This window comes from Carettochelys insculpta, chromosome 6, assembly GCF_033958435.1.
Source record: "Carettochelys insculpta isolate YL-2023 chromosome 6, ASM3395843v1, whole genome shotgun sequence".
Lineage (NCBI taxonomy): Eukaryota > Metazoa > Chordata > Testudines > Carettochelyidae > Carettochelys > Carettochelys insculpta.
In genome coordinates, this window is record NC_134142.1 from 111875096 (window position 1) to 111897255 (window position 22160).

A 22160-nucleotide genomic window follows, 5' to 3' on the forward strand; every position below is an offset into this window, starting at 1 on the left:
TGGCAGATGGGTATCAAAGCAGAGCAGGCTGCCAGGTTGCTATGGCTTCCACAGCCATGGTAAGTGCGGGTTGGTGTGACCCACTGCTAGTACTTCATGCCAGCTTCCCCAGGCCACCCTGGACCCCATTGCTAACATGAGAGATCACCCTGTCCATAGGACAGTTGAGGAAGCATCTGTGGGAGCCCCCAAAATGCAAGGCCTAAGACAACCACCCCCAACTATTCTGTAGACAGGATGATGCTCCTGCAGTCAGGTTCTCTAGGTCAAGGTATACAATGTATCCGAGGGCTTAATCCTTTCCTGCCCATGCTGTAGCCAGGGGATAGGAAGTAGCTGGGTTATGTCAGTGGCAGCCTGGAGGTATTAGTAGTCTTTCAGCACTGTGCAGGCAGGAAGAAATAAGTTGCTTCCATCCACATGGAAACCATGATGTGGAGGGAGAGATGACCTTTGCAAGATCATCCCTTCCCACGCACCTTCTTCTCTGTGGCTGGAATCAGATGCCATCCTTTCTGCTGAAAGGCTGCTGCTGGCCACGTTCAGGTGTGAACCTTTCTAGAAATCTGGAGGGGGTGCATGTGACACACAGCATGTTGCACCAGGAAGACACTGTGCCAGCCACCAGAAAGGGTGAGTCCATCCTGGAGGCTCAGCCACATATAGGCTACGTCTACACGTGAAGCCAACATCGAAATAGCTTATTTCGATGTAGCAACATCGAAATAGGCTATTTCGATGAATAACGTCTACACGTCCTCCAGGGCTGGCAACGTCGATGTTCAACTTCGACGTTGCGCGGCACCACATCGAAATAGGCGCTGCGAGGGTACGTCTACACGCCAAAGTAGCACACATCGAAATAAGGGTGCCAGGCACAGCTGCAGACAGGGTCACAGGGCGGACTCAACAGCAAGCCGCTCCCTTAAAGGGCCCCTCCCAGACACAGTTGCACTAAACAACAAAAGATACACAGAGCTGACAACTGGTTGCAGACCCTGTGCCTGCAGCATGGATCCCCAGCTGCCGCAGAAGCAGCCAGAAGCCCTGGGCTAAGGGCTGCTGCCCACAGTGACCATAGAGCCCCGCAGGGGCTGGAGAGAGAGCATCTCTCAACCCCCCAGCTGATGGCCGCCATGGAGGACCCAGCAATTTCGACGTTGCGGGACGCGGATCGTCTACACGGTCCCTACTTCGACGTTGAACGTCAAAGTAGGGTGCTATTCCCATCCCCTCATGAGGTTAGCGACTTCGACGTCTCGCCGCCTAACGTCGAAGTTAACTTCGAAATAGCGCCCGATGCGTGTAGCCGCGACGGGCGCTATTTCGAAGTTAGTGCCGCTACTTCGAAGTAGCGTGCACGTGTAAACACAGCTATAGAGGGTGGAGAGAGCCAAGGAGGAAGGGATGGGTTGGTCTGTCACACCTCCTTATGAGAGCAGTGTACAGAAGTATGTGCTTCACCCCTCTCTGTTTGAACCCTAAAGCCTTAATGAAAAGAAGGTAAATAAAAAGAATCCACTGGGTGTATTCTCACTCTAATGTACTCTTTACCCAACTGAGTCATTCGTATCTGGAGATGCTACACTTATAGGTGGCAGTACAAAACCCTCAGACATAAAGATATTCATTGTCCCCCAATAAAGGCACTGGCAAATGGTGTGTTTCAGGATGTATTAAACATCTGTATACCATACTATATTACTGGTTTTTTTTTCACATTAAGTGTACTAAAAGAGTGTGCACAGAATAGTGGAACACCTTCCAGGAAAGCTGAGTCATGGTAATGATAGTTTTACAAAGATGGCTATTGTTTCAAGAATATGAGCAATATCAGACAAAAGAAGCGAAAGGACTTGTGAAATACAGATGTTTTGGATTCCCATAAAATGCTTACAGTTTTAAACTAAAAATACATTCTGCTCCTATTTTGGCTTTTCCAGCAAAAATTGCTAGTGGTGTAACATCATGATTTTCCCCACGCCTTCTAAAAATCTGTGACTTATAAACTTTAATGATAACATTTAACATATTGGAAAAAAGCCTTCGAGAGTCACAGTTATTTTCCTTCCTCCCTGTGAATAAGATTTCAGCTCTATATGCTTGAATACCAGGCTGAATCAAGACCTCAGGGAGGAGAAAGAGAAAATGTATGGACTAAAATAAATAAATAAATAAATAAATAAAATAAAAATGTGAGTTCCTTCACCTTTTGTTCACAGGGCTTTTCTGTGCTTACCTGACTTGTAGTACTGGGAGTATCTGAAAAGATGGTCAAAGAAACAACAGCCAAGGATACCATCACTTAGATTATGTAACTGTTAGACTAGTTCTGGTAATGATTTTGGCTGCTCTTCAGGATTGTGGTGATTATTTAAGAGTATCCAAAAAATAAGGACTTCAGTGAAGGAAGATCTCATTCCCTGGCTGTGAGCACCCTTATAACTGGCTAAGAATCACCAGGAAAATGATGAATGTTACCTAAGCTCTTTAAAATATTTTAAAATGAATTTCTTTTTCTGTAGATTGCTGGATCAATGTCAATCAAGAATTAAAATGTCAGTTTGTTGAAATTTACCTTATGGTTTCTTCTTGAAGTATTTGAGTCTCTGGTAAACGCAACAACCATCTTAGGTCTGATTTCACAAAGCAAGGAGGCTGTGCACATTCTGCAAAGGTGCTTGGATTGCCAGTTCTTCAAATAAAATGATTTAGCTTTGGTTAGAGTGCTTGTCGTGTGGGCCTTCTTTGTGCTTCAGGATCTGAATTAATGAAATATTAGATTTTGATTAGAGCTAGGTAAAGTTGGAAGCTCTGAAAAGGTAATTCTGCCTCAAGCTTCATTTACTTTCCTGCAGAAACCTGGATCTCAGCTTATACTCCTTACCAGCCCTCTGAGGCACATTGGATCATCTGTGCATGGGTTTAAGGGGCACAGTATGGTAGATTATAAATATTTTGTTATAAGCACATGTTAAAGACACTGACCAATTAGTCCAGAGGCAGCTGGGAAAACAAAGATGTGGTCCTAAACCAGACGTCTCAAACTCAATTTACCTTAGGACCAGTGTCAGTTCTCAAATCCTCCCAGTGTGCACCACCCTCTGGTGGAGCTCTGGGTGGGGCAGGGATCTCCATGCATTTCTGCTCCTCCCTGCATCTCCCAAGCCCACCTGACACCTCTGGATGCTTAAAAACCTGCTGGGGGTCCACCGTCACCACTGGCAGCACAGTGGGGCTAGAGTGGCTTTCAAATGCTAGCTCAGTGCTAGCTCCTGCTTTGATCACAAGCCTCCTAATAATCAGCTTTTTTTTTTTTCTGGAAAGCCCCAGCCATGTTATTAGAATTAAGCCAGATATGGGAACTTCGCTACCTGATGCCTCATGCACTGCTACCAGCTGTGATTGCTCTGGCTTATTGGATTGGATATGCATGTTTGTTAGTGCACAGTATTAGAAGAGAATCTCAGGCTACTTTTTCTTTTTGTTTTGTTTTAAAAGAAGACTTTAGGTCTCATCATTTGTGGAGAAAAGCTAGCAAATGTGCCATGAGTTTAGCCAAAGACCTCAAACACCAGATGCCAAATAAAAAGTTCCACAAGTGTATGTATCTGAGATTTCAAGAAGCCGTTCTTTTTCCTTTTTTTTCTGGTGGTGGGGGGAGGCTGATTCATGATTTTTGAACTTTTGGGGCTCACAATACAGTACACCCACGTTGATAGTGTCTCCCCTGAGTCCAGGAGCCCAGACAGAGCCCAGGACCCTACAAAAGACATGAAATTGAGTCCTCTCCCTGACTCCCCCATGTCCTCACATGGGATGTCCCCCTGCCTGCTCACATCTGTACCCTCACACTGGGATCCCCTGGCCCCATCTGGAGTAATCAAAAGTGAACCCATTACTCTGCTGCACTGGCTACAGAAGTACATTAGCTCAAGCAGCTCCCTGGCCAGTGCAGTTCATATTGCAGCGGAAGCAGCTAGCCTAGCTTCCTGGACCAAGCAGTGCCCCCTGCAGCCAGGACTATGTGGGCACCAAGGCCCTGGGTGCTGCTGGAAGATGTGTGTGATGAGTCCCCACATCCCGCCTCCAGGCTAGCAGCTGCATGGGCCTGATTAAATAACCTTTTCAAAATATTTCATGGGCCAAGTTGGGGAAGTGCTCAGGCCATAAATGGCCTGCAGGCTTGGAGTTTGAGACCCCCTGTCCTGAACTTACTGAAGTCAATGGAGAAAGCCTCATAACTGTCTTCAATGAGCTTTGAATCAGGCCCCAAATGAGGCACCTGAGCTCAATCCCTCACATCTGAACAAATAAATAGTGTCTGGAATTCCTGTGAAAGTTGATCGAAGGAACAGCATTGACAAGGCTCTGATGGATGCTGCAGAAAGTTTGTTTTCAGCAGAAGGGATGACATGGTACAAAACAGGAAAATATTATAGGGTCCTCTGGACTCAAAAGCTATGTCTACATTAGCTTCCACACTCCCAAGGCTTTCTGTCGTCAGTAAATCGACAGAACGCAGCACTTCTGTTGACAGCATTCTGCCGGTCCCCCCATGAGGCAGAATGCCTCTGTCAACAGAGATCTGCCGACAGAAAGCCAGGCTGGATGTTCTGGGTGGCCTTCTGTTGACAGAAAGGGCTTCCAAGACACTGGGCAGCCCTGTCTTCTGTGCCTCCAGTTGGCTGTTTTGTCAGGAGAGCAACCGAGCAGTCTGGCCAGTCTCTGTCAACAGACCTGGTCACTTATTTGATCCGCTTTGTGGCCTGGCCACAATCCATCAACAGAGGTTTTGTTGGAAGATATCTTCTGACGGTAGCTTCTGACAGATCATGCTAGGGTAGACATAGCCCAAGAAGAAACTGGAGTACTGCCTAAAGTGTGTGACAAAGAAATAAGGCACATACCAGAGGAATTCATAGCAACTGGCCGGTTTTTGTACAATGCTCCCTAATTTGAAGCTGACCTGTGTCTCTGGGTGGAATTTTGACGAGCATATCATAATAAATCAACAGCACAAAGGACATTGTTAGATATCTATCAAACTTGTTGAGCCACTTTAGTACATGTAAGTATGTCATGTTTATTGTTATCGTACCTGTGGTTGCTTTATGATACACAGATTTTAGCCATCAATCTTGTTGTCTGTGAGAAAACAATGAGTCTACATGGCATAACTAATGTCTGTGGAGACTCAGTGCCAAACTGTATTGATTAAACTTCATGACCATAAGACTGTGCAGCAGTGAAATTTCAATAGAAAAAGTTTGCATCGGCTATCCATCACTGTAATACCTTTGTCCACACAGCTATGTTTGAGAGGAGTAGAAGCTGCACACAAGAAAGGGTTTGATATTAAAATAAACAAGAACATTTGAAAATGGTATGAGCCATTTTGGATTAATCATTTAGTGATCTCTACTGAAAAGTCAATAATTAACAACAGTTATCAAAGCAGCATATCTGAGCTAGCACAATATTTTTTTATTATTATTTCAGAAAAATACTAAAAAATCTTATATGCATCAGAGCCTGAGGGAAAGCCTCATGAGTTCACTGGGCTTTGGATCAGAGGTATGGTAATAGTAAGTCTGGGCAAATGAAAACTTATTAAGGGGGAACTGTAGGAAAAAGTATTTAGTATATAAACACTTTTTCTTTCCTTTTTGGTGATTAATAAAGATGGCCTGAAAGGCTTTTTTTTTGATTATGGGTTTTTTGCCTCACTCTTCCTTGGCTCTTTCCTGGGACATTGTCTTGAAGGAGAGAAATTGGAAGGATGACATAAAAATGAATTATTATACAGAAGAAAATTTGTGTTATGCATTTGGCTTTCAATCTGCAAGGGACATAATAGAATTGAATAATGCATTATTTAATTCATTCTGCATTATTTAATTTTCCTAAAATTCACTCTTCCTGATAGTACTCACATGTAGTAATCAGAGAATCACAGAAAACTAGAACTGGAAGGGACCTCGAGAGGCCATTGAGTTCAGTCCCCCACCCTCATGGCAGGACCAAGCACGGTCTAGACCATCCCTGATAGGTATCTATCAAACCTGCTCTTAAATAGCTCCAGTGATGGAGATTCTACAACCTCCCTAGGCAATTTATTCCAGTATTTAACGACCCTGACAGTTAGGAAATTTTTTCTCATGTTCAACCTAAACTTTCCTTGCTGCAGTTTAAGCCCATTGCTCCTTGTCCTATCCTCAGAGGCCAAGGAAAACAATTTTTCTCCCTCCTCCTTATAACCCTCTTTGAGGTTCTTGAAAACCAGTATCATGTCCCCTCTAAGTCTTCTCTTTTCTAAACTAAACAAGGCCAGTTCTTTCAGTCTTCCCTCATAGCTCATGTTCTCTAGACCTTTAATCATTATTGTTGCTCTTCTCTGGACTTTCTCCACATCTTTTTTGAACATGTCACTGGAATGAATATGTCACTGGACCCCCTTGCTCCTGGCCCACCCAAGCCCCCCCACTTCACCCTGCTCTGGGCCCCCACCAGCCCCACCCCCTCACCCCAGCCCCACACATACCTGAGCGAGGCTGAGGCTGGCAGTGGTTCCCCAGCTGGTCAGCATGGGGTGCAGCCAGCTGGAGACTGTCAGGCAGGGAGGTGAGGCAAGCTTTTTAAAGAGCCACATGTGGCTTGGAGCTAGCCAACCACCTTTAAAAAATGGTGGTGGTGGTGGGAAAAAATGGTGGTGGAACACTGTTCTGTGGCATTCAGCAAGGAAAAAAAGCCCTGGTTGTGTAGAGGCAAATCATGCTACTTATTTTTAGGGTTTGTAGAGCTTTTTCAACTGCCTTACAAAATACTAATGTGGCCAGGATGGTTGTAAAAATGTATGCAGATCCTTTAAGGCCGGACGCAGACCTGGAGTGCTACTGTTGTGATTTTAGCCCAGAATGAGTGGAGTTCTGGAAGTTGTAATCCCCAGTGATGGCTGTTAGAGGCTGTTACAGCAAGGAATGCTGGGAAAGAGAATGAGGCGAGATAGGCCTGAATCAAAGCCCACTTCAATTTGTGGAAATACTCCCAGCAATTTCAATGGGCTTTAAATTAAGGCAGTAGGCAGCTCCTTTTGTTTGTTTCTCCATGTTTTGAAAGATGGGTATCCTGATGGTCCTGTCTCTCCTTTCCACAATTCCTTGCTTTTAACTCCTATCCACCCTAGCAATTATTACACCCAGAATTCCACTCATTGTAGGCCACAAGCAGGCATATGGCTGAGCTGGCATATAACCTGCCTTATAAGGCAAACACATGTTATTACACAAGGCTTTTCTGCCATCTGTTTATAAAGTTAGTAGTGAAAGATGAAAGACGGTGCAGTAAATAACATTAATATCCATTAAGAAAAAGTCTTTCCACCAAAAGGTTCCCACAGTGCTTCATCAGTGATATACACTGTTATGTAGCCAGACAGTGTGTCAGCTGGTTTCTCACTCCTTAGCTGCGTCTACACGTGCACGCTACTTCGAAGTAGCGGCACCAACTTCGACGTTAGGCGGCGAGACGTCGAAGTTGCTAACCTCATGAGGAGATAGGAATAGCGCCCTACTTCGACGTTCAACGTCGAAGTAGGGACCGTGTAGACGATCCGCGTCCCGCAACGTCGAAATTGCTGGGTCCTCCATGGCGGCCATCAGCTGGGGGGTTGAGAGATGCTCTCTCTCCAGCCCCTGCGGGGCTCTATGGTCACCGTGGGCAGCAGCCCTTAGCCCAGGGCTTCTGGCTGCTTCTGCGGCAGCTGGGGATCCATGCTGCAGGCACAGGGTCTGCAACCAGTTGTCAGCTCTGTGTATCTTGTGTTGTTTAGTGCAACTGTGTCTGGGAGGGGCCCTTTAAGGGAGCGGCTTGCTGTTGAGTCCGCCCTGTGACCCTGTCTGCAGCTGTGCCTGGCATCCCTATTTCGATGTGTGCTACTTTGACGTGTAGACGTTCCCTCGCTGCGCCTATTTCGATGTTGGGCTGAGCAACGTCGAAGTTGAACATCGACGTTGCCGGCCCTGGAGGACGTGTAGACGTTATTCATCGAAATAGACTATTTCGATGTCGCTACATCAAAATAAGCTATTTCGATGTTGGCTGCAAGTGTAGACGTAGCCCTTGGCTGCATCTACACGTGCCAGCTACTTCGAAGTAGCGGCGCCAACTTCGAAATAGCACCCGTCACGGCTACACGTGTTGGGTGCTATTTTGAAGTTAACATCGACGTTAGGTGGCGAGACGTCGAAGTCACTAACCCCATGAGGGGATGGGAATAGCGCCCTACTTCAACATTCAACGTCGAAGTAGGGAATGTGTAGTCGTTGCGCATCCTGCAACATTGAAATAGCGGGGTCCTCCATGGCGGCCATCAGCTGAGGGGTTGAGAGACGCTTTGCCCAGACCCTGAGCTCGATGGTGGCCGCGTGCAGTGGCCCCTTAAAGCTCCCCGCCCCCTGCCTTCCTGTGCAGGAAGTTGAGAGAGCGTTCAAGCAGCAGCATTGCCACGCAGCTAGCCTGCACACTCCTCCATGCCCACACACCCCCACCCGCCGCAATGGCCACCCCCCAGCCCCCCAAGTGCCCCCAGGGGACCACCCCCAAGGGGAGCCAGGGCTTCCAGCCCAGCAGCCAGTCGGGGAAGTGGCAGCGGGGTCCCTCCTTGACGGAGGCCGAGCGTCGGGACCTGCTGGGGCTCTGGAGTGAGGAGGAGGTGCTCCAGGTAATGGGGAGAAAGAGGCGGAATGCGGATGCGTTCGCTCAGCTGGCCGAGGGCCTGGCCGCCTGGGGTCACCCTGCCCTCACTCCGTATCATGTCCGGAGTAAAGTGAAGGAGCTGCGGCAGGGTTACGCCCGGGCCCGGGATGTGGCCGGCCGATCTGGGGCCGCCCCCATCACTTGCCCCTTTTACAGGGAGCTCAGGGACATCCTGGGCCCCCGGCACACCTCCTCCCCTCCAGCCATGCTTGATACCTCGGCCGATGAGCTCCAGCAGGTCCCGGAGGCGGAGTCTGCCCCAGAGGCAAGCCCCACGCCCCGGGGCCCCCCCCAGGAGCCCACCCCCGGGGCACCAGAGGAGGAGGAGGAGGAGGAGGAGGGGGAGTCCTCCTCCAGTGATGCCAGCCTGCGGATCGCCATCCCATCGCGGAGCTCCAGCCGGGCGTCCGCCCACTGGGTGTCCCCCAACCGTGGGAGTGGAGCATCAGGTATGTACCCCCCCGGTGCACACCACCAGGGTTGAAGGGCAGGGTAATAGATATGACCAGGGCCCTCCACATGCCCAGATGACCATGGCCCCAAGGACAGCAGTGGCATGTCCCTCAGAAGAGTGCATCAGCCCCTGCCCCCTGGCACAACAGTGCCATGCCCCATCCCCGGGGCTGGGGGGAGCGGAACCTCTAGGGTCCCCCGGGGGGAGGGGGTCGGACACCCAGCAGCAGCTGCAGCAGCAGCAGCATGTGATGGAGTGGGGGGGAGTGCAAATGCGAGACTCAGGCTAGATATGAGAAACAAGCTGAATAGCTCCCAGTGGCTAAGGATGATGCTGGGGCTACAACTGGCAGGTTACACCTCTGCCCTGAACAAAGAGGAGGGAGGAGCCGAGCTGGGTTTGAATCGGGGGCAGCAGTTAGAGGCTAGGGGAAGGGACAGCTAGAAGGCAGCCTGCCTGAGGAGGGGGAAAGCTACACCCCAGAGGGGCACCCCTCAGGGTCTTCTCCCCAGGACGGGTTGGAAGGACTGTCTCTGACTGCTGTACTGTCGCTTCTGTGAGAAACTGGGCATCTGTTGCCTAATAAACCTTCTGTTGTACCTGCTGAGTGAGAGTCACTCCTGCCAGCGGACGGGATGCAGTGCAGGGGGACCCCTGAACTCCATCACAGCAGCATCTCCTGGGGACGTGGATGGGGAACCAGAAGCAGAGGGGTGCGGGGACAAGGGCCACGGCTCGGGGCCCACACTAACGGCTGTCTCCACTCTTCTTCCCCCCAGTCCTGTGTTCCGCAGCTGTGCCATCGGAAGGACCGGAGAGTGCCAGCGAGGTGTCAGTGGTCCCAGACAGCCCACTGGGGCCATCACTCCAGGCCAGCCCCTCGGTGAAGGACCGACCAGCCCCACGGCGGGGAAGACGGCAGACCCAGCACCACCACCCAACAGCGACGGACCCCCAGTTGCTGGCCATCCATCGTCGGCAGCTGGAGGTCGCCGAGCAGTGGCTGCGGGTGGAGGAACGCCGCCTCCACCTGCAGAAGGGGGCACTGGCCTGGCGCCAGGAGGCATGGGGGGCCTTCATGCGGACTTTTGACTGTATCACCGACTACCTGGGCCCCCATGCCATGCCGGCCGCCGCTGCGCCCGCCCTGCCTGCTCCACCCACTGCGCTGTCCGCCTTCGCACCACCACCTGCCACCGAGGGCCATTCCGCCGAGGGGGACCTGGGGCCAGCTGACACCCGCTGGCCTTATCTACCGGTCCGCCTGGCCCCCAGCCAGCCCTGGCCAGGGCTGAGGCCGAGGCATGGGTAGCGGCCACCCACCCCCAGCGCTGGACATTAGGGGGTGTGGAGCCCAGGATGTGCCCCCCCCTTTGTATATATTCCCCCCAGTTTAATGTCATTTTGTAAATAGTTTTTGTATGAGACCCCTGTTGTTATGCTGATCCTTGCCCCCCCCATGTACATAGTTCTCCCCTTCCTTGTCTTCCCCTTTCATCTTATCCGTATTTATAATACATATATATATAAGTTTGATTTTGCCTGTAAATAGTTAGTCTTGATAATAATAATAAGAGTTCAACAGATATTTGATTTGATGAACAAATGTCTGCTTTTATTTACAAGAAAAGTGGCGGGGGGTGCTCTTGGGTGCTCTGTGGTGTGGGTGTAGGGGCAGGGAGTGTTGTGGAGGATGGGGGCATGCAGCGGGGGGGCCTGCCAGCATTCACCCCGCGGCCTCGTCAAACTGGGCCCGCAGGGCCTCCTGGACCCGGGTCCCTTCGGGGTCCACCTGGTGACTGGGGGCAGCGGGTGGCTGCACATCGGCCCTGCCGGCCTCCACAACCCAGCCCTGAAAGAAGGCCTCCTCCTTGCTCTCCACCAGGTTGTGGAGGGCGCTGCATGAGCCCACAATCTGGGGGATGATGGTGGGGCCCGCATCAAGGCGGGTGAGGAGACACCTCCAGCACCCTTTGAGGCGCCCAAATGTGAGCTCTACCACCTGGCGCGCATGGTTCAGGCGCAGGTTGAAGCGCTCCTGGCTGGCTGACAGATGGCCCGTGTAAGGGTGCATGAGCCAGGGCCGGAGGGAGTATGCCGCATCTGCAATGATGCAGAGGGGCATGGTGGTGTCCCCCACAGGGATCTCCTGCTGGGGGATGTAGGTCCCTGCCTCCAGCCGGCGGCACAGGCCTGAGTTCCAGAATACCCGGGCATCATGGGTGCTGCCAGGCCAGCCCACATAAATGTCCAGGAAACAGCCCCAGCTGTCCACCAAGGCCTGGAGGACCACTGAGTGGTAGCCCTTCCTGTTTAAGTAGCGTCCTCCACTGTGCTCCGGGACGCGGATGGGGATGTGAGTCCCGTCCAGAGCCCCGAAGCAACTGGAGAAGCCCAGGGTGGCAAAGCCCGTGATGGCGGCATCCAGGTCCTGAAGCCTCACGAGCCTGTGGAGGAGCAGGGCATTGATGGTGCGGACGACCTGCAGGGGAAGCACATGGGAGAGCACCCATGAGGGGTGTGCAGCGTGTGTGTGGCCCTCCGCTGCCAGGGCCCCCCTCCCTTCCCCTCCCTTCCCCTGCCATGGCTGCCTTCCCCTCCCCCCGTGGGTCCTCTTACCTCCATGAGGACAGCCCCGACGGTGGTCTTGCTGACACCAAACTGCTGGCCCACGGATCGGTAGCTGTCTGGAGTGGCCAGCTTCCAGACAGCGATGCCGACCCATTTCTCCACAGTGAGGGCATGCCGCATGGCGGTGTCCTGGTGCCTCAGTGCGGGGGTGAGCCACTGGCATAGCTCCAGAAATGTCTGCCGGCTCATGCGAAAGTTCTGGAGCCAGCGGTCGTCATCCCACTCTCCGAGCACCAGCCGCTCCCACCAGTCGGTGCTGGTGGGGTAGCTCCCCAGCAGGCGGCGTATGAGGCGGGGGGGTGCGGGGTGCTGCAGGGTTGGGGGTTGCGTCCTCCTCCCCTGCAGGCAGCTCCTCCTCTGTGGCAAGGAGGTGCTCAGCTGCCTCCTGCATGGCATGGAGCAGGGCGAGCACTGCTCCTACAGGGGCGGCTGGGTGGACCTCTGGCTGCTGTTGCTGCTGCTGCTGGGGGTCCATGCCTGTGTCGCTCGAGGTGTGCCTGCCTATGGCTCTGCAGACCGCGTGCTGTGCAGGCTGCGTGTGTCTGGGAGGGGCCCTTTAAGGGAGCAGCTAGCTGTTGCCCCGTAAGCGCTAGTCCGCCCTGTGACCCTGTCTGCAGCTGTTCCGGGGACCCTTATTTCAATGTGTGCTACTTTGGCATGTAGGCCGTGTCTACACGTGCACGCTACTTCGAAGTAGCGGCGCCAACTTCGAAATAGCGCCCGTCATGGCTACACGTGTTGGGCGCTATTTCAAAGTTGAAATCGACGTTAGGCGCCGAGACATCAAAGTCGCTAACCCCATGAGGGGATGGGAATAGCGCCCTACTTCGAAGTTGAACATCGAAGTAGGGCACGTGTAGACGATCCGCGTCCCGCAACATCGAAATAGCGGGGTCCACCATGGCGGCCATCAGCTGAGGGGTTGAGAGATGCTCTCTCTCCAGCCCCTGCAGGGCTCTATGGTCACCGTGTGCAGCAGCCCTTAGCCCAGGGCTTTTGGCTGCTGCTGCTGCAGCTGGGGATCCATGCTGCATGCACAGGGTCTGCAACCAGTTGTCGGCTCTGTGGATCTTTTGTTGTTTAGTGCAACTGTGTCTGGGAGGGGCCCTTTAAGGGAGCGGCTTGCTGTTGAGTCCGCCCTGTGACCCTGTCTGCAGCTGTTCCTGGCACCCTTATTTCGATGTATGCTACTTTGGCGTATAGACGTTCCCTTGCAGCGCCTATTTCGATGTGGTGCTGCCCAACCTCAAAGTTGAACGTCGACATTGCCAGCCCTGGAGGACGTGTAGACGTTATTCATCGAAATAGACTATTTCGATGTCGCTACATCGAAATAAGCTATTTCGATGTAGTGTGCACGTGTAGACGTAGCCGTAGACGTTCCCTCGCAGCGCCTATTTTGATGTGGTGCTGCCCAACGTCGATGTTGAACGTCGACGTTGCCAGCCCTGGAGGACGTGTAGACGTTATTCATCAAAATAGCCTATTTTGATGTAGCATGCATGTGCAGATGTAGCCCTTGGGTAGAAAGATGCAGAACTTGAAATTGCATCTTATAGGCCTCTATGGAATTTTCATCCTGGACATTTCATAGCAGGGGTAAGACTATAAAAAAGGCACGTGCCAAAGTGGAATGTAGAAGAAGGTAAAGGCTTTATGGAGAGTCGAATGCTGAAGACTGATGTCCAACACAACCATCTGTAGGTGTCCAGCATTCCTATTAAAAAAGAATTAGGGCCTTATCTGCTTGGCCACAGAGATTAACTGAACGTCTTCCTTGGGTTGAGATGTTTCCACAAAAATGTAGCAAATGATTTCTGGAGAAAGACCACTTTGTAGGAGGTAATAAGGGTAGAAAAGAACAGAGAAATCAGCCTGGGCACAGTTCACATCTTAGTTATGAGAATCCAGAATCTGCCAAGAAACCAGGAATAGACCATCTTTGTATAAATCTTCCTGATGTCAGGGATGATGCAAATCAGCAGTGGCAGCTCTTGTGATTATATCATGTGGCACACTATATTCTGTTGCTTATTTTAAAACACAGCTGCTGGAGTTAAGAAACTCCATGAGAATCTCAACTTTTCATTCAATACAGTAGGAGCTGAGTAAAGTGCTGTGTTAAATCGTTGGCATACAAGGATGTATTTGTTACAGGAAATTTCAGGAAAGACCGGACACATGGACTTTACTGCTCATATAAAAGAGATATATACACATCTAAAACAAATTATGTGTTTTACACAAATATCCCCATTATATGAGGTGCAAAAATAACAAACAATAAAGGGCTGTATTGTCAGTGACACTATATAGGTGACCAAAGGGTAGGTGTGTTATGTGTGTTACTGAAGAGAAATTATTGCACCATTTTAGAGAAAGAAGTGGATGAGCTGACTTTTATATTCAAATTCGGCACATTAACACATGGTTTAAATCGTGATGGGAACTTTCTGAGTCACTATAGGGGCTCGTCTGCACACTTGACTCAATCTAATTCTGGATCTTCCCCCCGACCCCTCCACTCTCTGATTTGCTCACCTTGATTATCTCTTTCTGATTTGTCCTCCTTGCTTACTGTTTTTGGTTCTCTGTGTCTTAAATATTGAGTCTGTTCTGGTCTGGCTATGGTCTGAAGAAGTGGGTCTGTCCCACGAAAGCTCACTCAATAAACTATTTTGCTAGTCTTTAAAGTGCTACTTGACTGCTTTTTGTTTTGTTAGGGAGTGTGCAGAAGGGAAGAACAGGTGGGACAAAATCCATCTGGCAAGCTCCTTCTACCCAAATTATCTCTGCACTTTATTTGTCATAGCATTCCTTTCAACAATTAGAGTTTATTACCAGCATATGGCCATTAGTAAAGGAAGAACATTTATTAAGGAGCTAAATAAGTTGGACTTACCTTCTGTATTTATCACTATATCAACATTTTCAAGTTCCTTATCCCAGACTTTTTTCATTGTACTCTAGAAGTGGCCCTTGTTTCATTTTTACTATTAACATAAAGTGATAAGAAAACATTATATTAACTTATGATTTTGTTTATCTTTTCTTACCATTTAACTTGTTATGCTACCCTTGTACCTCCTCTGGAATTTGTTTATAGTTGGGATTCCAATTATCTAAGTTTGCAAATAATATAACAATTTGTTTCCTGGTAAAACATTGGAAAAAGCTTTCTTGCAAGATTTTCAGGTGTTGGTTCTCATGACAAGGATAGACTTCAGTAACCTTTGTTATTTTAAATTCACCTGTGCAGCATCTAGGACAGAACAGGGCAAATTAAGGCCCACAGGCCACATCTGGCCCTTGTGACCTTTGAGTCTGGCCCATGAGCTTCCTCAAGGGATCAGGGCTGGGACAACATGGCCCAACTCCTGGGCAGCATGGTGAGTAGGGGCAGCCGATGAGGTCAAGGCCAGTCATGGGGTGAGGAGCTGGAAAGGAGGTGGTGGCTGGGCCATGCCTGGCTGTTTGCAAAGCCACAGCCTCCCCCAGCCTTCTCTATCCAGCCCTCCATACAGTTTTGGTACCCAATATAGCCCTCAGGCCAAAAAGTTTGCCCATCCCTTATCTAGTACTATGTGGGTACAACAATGTGGGTACAACTAGGGATTTCAGCTGCCCTGTTATTGCAAATAAAATACTAAGTATTATTAATGAATATTGTTCCTAAGCTACAAGAGTTACCATTATTCTTGCTTTCGTTGGCCCCCGTTTGGATTATGGCCCAGACCCATAGCTGAAGTAAATTGGAATACTTCTACTAAAATCAAAGGGCCTCTGCCCATGCTTGAAAGTAAGCACATTCATGAGTGCTTGCACAACTGGGGATTTGTAGCTGGACAGAATGCCCCTGCTCTACTCCATCTTGCCCCTTTTAGGTGCCTCTGAGCACAAAGCACAAAGAAACAGCACAGTCTTAGAATGTTTGAAGGCACAGATGCACTTATTTCAAGCCCAGTCTTTTGATGCTTCAAAACACAGATGTGCTGTCTCAGCATGACCCTGGACTGAAGAATACAGACAAGGGGGCTAACAGGCTAGCTGTTGACCAGAGGGCCTCAAACTGCCCTTGGCTGGTACTGATAATTGAAACGCCCACACTTCATCCCAGAAGTGGAACCTCCTGCCCATATGAAAAGAATATCCTGTTTTAATGATGTAGTTATCTCTATCTTACAAGTGTAAATTAAATTGCAACTGCTTTGTAAGAACTGGCGTCACAAAGACGAACCAGGGCAATTGGTACCTTTAGGTAAGGAAGAATGTGCGTGACCCAAGGGATATAAAGAAGGGTCTGGCAGACCACTCTAACTGAGCTCCAATTACCTACACCTGCCGATCTGGTAAGGTCTTTGCCTCCTGAGGACCCAGGGGAAGCCCTCCTTGCATTGTTCTTCCCGAGGGATTCAGTGAACGACGTTGGCTACACCGGAGTTGAAGGACACAGGGGTGAGAATTACACCTGCAATGTACTTTTGTGCACATTTAATAGTAAGAGCTCTTTAGGCTGAGGTGTCTGGTCCTCAAATGGATAACTTTTCACTTGCAATCTAATTGACATGTCATATGTATCATCCTACTAGTAGTTAAGAAGATAGAGCAATAATCTTGTAACCATTAAGATTCTTGTTTCTGCTTCTAATAAATAGTCACCATTGAAGCTTTCAGCCTGACTCCTTCCAGTTACTGTAACTCGGCCGAACACAAAACAAAGAACCTCAGCTGTTTGGCTCTATCAGCCCGGTCAGTGGTAAGGTGCAGTAAATGCTGAGCGCTGAGTCGTGTCGCCTCCACAGGACAGACTCCTGGGGCACCCGTCAACCTCCCTGGCTGCCCACTGTGAAGGGACAGTCTGTCCTAGCAGTTAGAGACTCGGGTGGATCTTTGGGGCATCTGTCAGCCATTCTGGCTGCCCACTGTGAAGGGACTGCCAGTCCTAGCAGTTAAAGACTCGGATGTGATAAGGCACACAGACCACTCATTACCCAGCCATTGGCTAACAGGATTTCACCTGTGTTTTACCTGAAATCTATCCATTGACTTAAGACTTACCTTAAGGCTAAACTGGTCTTTCACCATTGTTTTATAATCTTCCCTACACACAAACAAGAAATAGAATGACAGGGTTGTGCCTGTGATTTAAGCAGAAAAAAAGGTATCCTTCCAATGAGTTTGTTAACCAGTGAGTCAACAGGCTTTACGTGAAAGTAGATTCCCTTCCTGAACCTGAAGCCAGGGCAACTCTCCAGCTTGTCTTCAGCCTACTCTTTTTCCTGCCAGCAAAGTGCATGGCAGTGGATTCATGCGAGTCACAGAGCCGTTGGCAATGGCCAAAGCATGCTGCTTGCCAGACAACAGCACCCCTATACAGAGTGGACCCTTGTGGAGTTTCTTCTGCACACCTCTGTGCACTTTGGCTCCAGTGGGGATGACTGCCACTGTGGGCCCTGGAGCTAGGTGGGAGATGGGCCAACTCCACACCCCCAGAAGGGGCAGGGCCAAGATCAGAAGAGGTGGGTGCTGGGGCAGTCAGCCTTTGGCACTGCCCGGACCACAGCACTGGAGCCTCCTCCCCTACACCTGAGTAGACCTGCTGCAGCATTTCAAAGGGGCCTGAAGCTCCACTGAAACACTACGCCCTGGGGCAACTGCCGCCTTTGCCCCATCCCACCCTGTTGGCAGAGCTGTCTAGCCATGCCATGCAGTAATAATAGTATGTCTCTCCAGTGCAAGCCAGTGCAGTTCCAGCTAGTGCAGACTAATGGACACTTGGGGTATGTATATGTTGTAAGACCAATGGGAAAAAATAATTTTTTTCATCAGACCCTCTTGATCCACTCTATTAAATTAATTGGTACCAAGTCTGGAATGACCAATCTAGTCTGCCCACATTTAGCTCTAAATTAAATTGTTTTGTAGGTAGGGGGAAAGAAAGATACATTAACTCAGCAGATCATATCCTGGTGATGTAGCATCTTTTGCAGTTACATGATTATAGTTGATACTGAAGAGACCAAATCAGAGAATTGGGAATTTATGCACATTGACCCAGAAAACTGTTGAGTAATTACCTTTGGTGAAAGCATCAATCTATTTCCTAGACTCTACAGGCACATGGGAAGGAGCAAGCTGTATCATGTTAGGTGAGCTCTATAAGAGGCAAATTCTCCCCACACCCCTACATAGGCTGAGTAGTTAGGGTGTGTGCTGAGGGCCCAGGGATAAAGGAACAGTCCTCAACAGGAAAGGTACCAATAGGGAAACTTACCTGATTGTGCTCATGCAGCCGTCAGCTTGCAGTAGATCCCCTGGCTCCAGCACTTCTGATTCATTAGAGGCAATGGCTGGTAGATTTGTTCATGGCGACCAATCCTCTGTCCTCACATGCAGGCCTCACAAGGCTTCCTGCCCACAACCCCTTTTCACCCACCCCAACCCCCACAATACAACAGCACATGAACTCTCAGATGTGTTGCTTAGCAAACACAGGTTGCACGTTCTTTGCAGGTACACTCAAACCTTTCCATCCTTTCAGTACTGCCAGGGTCCTCAGCGCCTGCATGTCACTATACAGCAGAACCCCAAGGGCTAGATTTTTCCCTCTGATGGAGTCACTTTGCAGCACATCAGCAGCCCATAGTGGCCATAAGCTACAGAAGATAGCTAGTGAGAAACAGCTATTTTCCCTGGTAGTGGAAATCTGGCAGAGGTGTCTGCCAATCACCACCCTTACTATCCCCTATGCATGGGCATTGGAGGGTGGCGGAAGGACAGGTCAGAGGTGAGGAATAGATGGGGTGGGGCAGTGAGGGGAGTCAGCTTACTGGAACAGTTTCCTGCTAAGTATGATCTACTGGTGCAAGTCAGGGCTACCCTTGCACAGCTGTAACTTGTGTCATGGCTAGGCTGCCTTAAGTCAGGGAACCCAGACCAGATCTTCAGTCTATCCAACCTTGGCTTGCATATTTAGTATTGCCCTACTCACTTTGTTTGCCTTTTAACCAAAAGAACTCACAAAGTTCTTTGTCTTGGTATCATTCTAGCAAGCCAGAGGAGCTGAACCAGAGCCATCATAGAAATGTCAACCTTCCTATAAGCCTACCAGCTGGAGTGACTCCCAAGACACACACCTTAGCAAGGTACAGGTTTTGAGCCAGGAATTTCCCTGAGATCTGTGCCGTCATCAGACTCGCTAATAGCCAATGGCATCACAAGGGCCTGTCCTTCAACATGAGGCCAGCAAAGGAGATGTTCTGAATCAGACACCTTTCAGAAGTTGTCACAAAAGCCTAAGAAAACTGTTTACCTAATACCCTGTTTAAATGTCTGCAATTTGACATAACATCAAACCAAGAGGCTCTGCCAGAAACTTCACAAAAGCTTGTGTCTGATTCTATCCATGAAGCTAGAGATACCAAGCAAGAGATGTCACAACGGCTTGTGCGCTGACAGTTGTCAAATATACCAAGGTTCGTGCCGAGTGAGCTCATGGAGACCCGTGATTAAATAATGCCTCAAAAAGCTAGAAAAGGTGTCTTGGAGACAGCATTGTAGAAACCTTTGCCTTGCCATCAGAACTGCAAGCTAGAGGGGATGAGCCAATGACACACACAGCCTGTCCCTTGACCTCAGTTCATTATCAGCCAATACATGCATAGGCTTGGCCGAATCTCTCGGATCAGGAAATCAGGATGGGTATTTCCTGAGAACAGGTGTTCACAGCATTTAACTATTGTCTGTCTGCAGTCAAGCAGTAAATGCCAAAGAATGTTCACACAGTGCTTTGGTACATCTGGCGTACCCAGGAAAACCATACAAATGTGGAAATACTAGTTACACATTTTTTTAAAAAACACTTAATTTTGTACTGAGAATTTGATCCTACAAGGGCTTGAGTACTTCTGCATGAGAAGTGATACCTCTCAGGAGGGCTCTGAATGTTGCAGGATCCAGACCTGTATTAGGAAAGTGAATAAGCACTAACATGGTATAGTCTTAAAGTGCTCAGAGGAAGATATGTAATACAACATCTTGGTTAGAGTCTGGCATCAATATATATTCTGACTGCAGGAAGGGACGATTGTGTTGAGAGATGTTCTTGGATCCCTTTAAATTGTTTTGGAGTCCTGGACAATGGGAAGCACACGGTGATCTGGGCTCTGGACCACTGCAGAGGACCTACATTAGCAGTAAGGGGTACCACTTGGTGGTACTCCAGGCCCTGGTGGATGTGAGGGGCCATTTCATGGATGTGTGAGGGGGGGCGGGAGCGGCTGGGCAGGGCCCATGATACCTGGGTATTCCGGAATTCATGACTGGGATGCCAGATGCAGGAAGGAATGTATGTCCCACCTGTGGATCTCCCACTCAGGGACATCAAGATGCCCCCCTGCATCGTGGCAAATGCTGCATACCCGCTGCACCCATGGCTCATGTGTGCCTATACTGGATGCACCACACCAGCCCAGGAGAACTTTAACGGTCACCTCAAATACACCAGCGGCACAGTACAGTGGGCGTTTGGGAGGCTGAAAGGGAGATTTCTCAGCCTCCTCACCAGGCTGGATGTTAGCATCCCAAATGTCCCCTTGGTCATCACCACCTGCTGTGCCCTCCACAACCTTGTGGAGAGCTGCCAGGAGCCCTTTATCCAGGGCTGAGCCACAGAGTCAGGGGCCAGCTACAAACAGCTGCCCGCTGCCCCATGCCACAAGGCCCAGAGGGATGGGGTCAGGGTCTGGGAGGCCTTGTGCCAGGCGTTTGACCAGGGCCTGCCCTGAATCTCCCAGCCACACTCCACAACACACACCACCTCACTTACACCCCTCATACTCCCCCACTCACCACTCTCCCACCAAGCACCAGGGACACAGGGTTAGGGTGGGAACAATGAACTTTACTGCGGGGAATAAATGTGTTTGAAAAAAACACAACGGAACGTGTTAACCTATTTACAGTGCACAGGGGGAAGAGTTGATGGGGGGAAGGCAGGGGCCTAGGTGGGGGGACTGAACTGGGACAGGGGGCTAGATGGGGGAACAGAACTGGGAGGGGGGCTGGGATGGGAGAAGAGTCAGTCACCCAGAGGCGTGGGGTGCTGGGAGCCGTATCAGCCATGGCTGCCCCTGCCACCACGGGTCTGGGGTCCCCTAGAGGCTGTGATGAGGCCAGGATCACGGGGTGGTAGGGCTGGAGTGTGGGTGCTGTGGGCTTGGCCTCTGCAGGGAGTGCAGCGGGGGGTTACTGGGGCTGGGCCAGGTGTGCCTGCCCTGGCCAGCAGCCACTGAGCCAGCTTGAGGTGGGTGGCTGGAGCCAGGTCTGTCACACGGTGGGTGGCTGCGAGGGGGGGACAGCTATGAGGAGGCAGCTATAGAGGGGTGGCAGCTGTGGGCCGGGCTGGTGAGGGGGCAGGAGATTGGGCAAGGCCAGCAGCCAAGGACTGGGCCACAGTGTCCATGCCGCCGGGCATCTGCACCCACAAGTCCTGCTCTATCGCCAGCCAGTCCCAGAGCATCCCAGTCATCTCCCACATGACTGCCCAGTTGATGGCCACCTCCTCACCCCTCCAGCATCATCTCTGGGAGGCCTGGCTGCGGCCAGGGCAGGATACAGGCTGGGGCGATGGGGCGGCCTTTCAGCCCCCTGTGACTGTGGCCCATTCAGAAGGGCTGTGGTGGCTGCCCGTCAATGGACCTGTGGAAACAGAAGGGGACAGGGGCACAGCCAATGAGCACTGGCTCACAACCCTGGAGGGGCTGCCCCCCCCCCCTGTTGCCCCCCACCCCCCACTCCTGCTGCCTGATGGCCCGTCAGCCCTGTGGGGCCTGGGATGCTCAGAGGTTCCAGCCTGGCAAGGGTTGGGCCGTGTTCCCTCCCGCTCCGCCATCCCCAAGCATGTGGGCTGAGAAGCTGTTTGGCAGGGAGGGGGATGTCCCTAGCCCTTGCAACGTCCCGCTCATCCCTTACATACCAGCTGCAACCTCCTGGGGCTGGTTGAGGCTCGGCTCCACAAGGCTCCGCTGGATGTCCCAGAGGGTAGGGTGATGATGAGTGTCTCATCGCTGGATCCCTCATCATTGCCCTAAATCTTGGTGGGCTGGTCGCCACTCATAGGGCTGGTGGTGCCGGAGCGGCCTGCCTCCTCAACACTGTCCATGGGGGCAGGGGCGGGGGGCTGATGGTGTCAATGACACACTACGGGGTGTCCGCCTCCCTCGGCCCCAGGAGCCTGTGCAGCTCCCTGTAGTGGGGGCAGTGCACTGGCCTCAACCCCACTGGCTGGCAGCATCGCAGGCCTTGATGTACACCTGCC

The 22160-nt window shown here is 50.6% G+C and overlaps 1 protein-coding gene across 1 annotated transcript in view; it reads right to left on the minus strand.

Moving 5' to 3' along the window:
- Positions 1–14802, minus strand: part of MUC5AC (mucin 5AC, oligomeric mucus/gel-forming) — a 152976-nt gene extending 138174 nt beyond the window's left edge. Inside the window, exon 1 of the mRNA XM_074998547.1 lies at positions 14745–14802. Within this exon, the coding sequence (XP_074854648.1) occupies positions 14745–14802 (58 nt within the window). The remainder of the gene's footprint in view (positions 1–14744) is intronic.
- Between the last annotated feature and the right edge of the window lie 7358 nt (positions 14803–22160).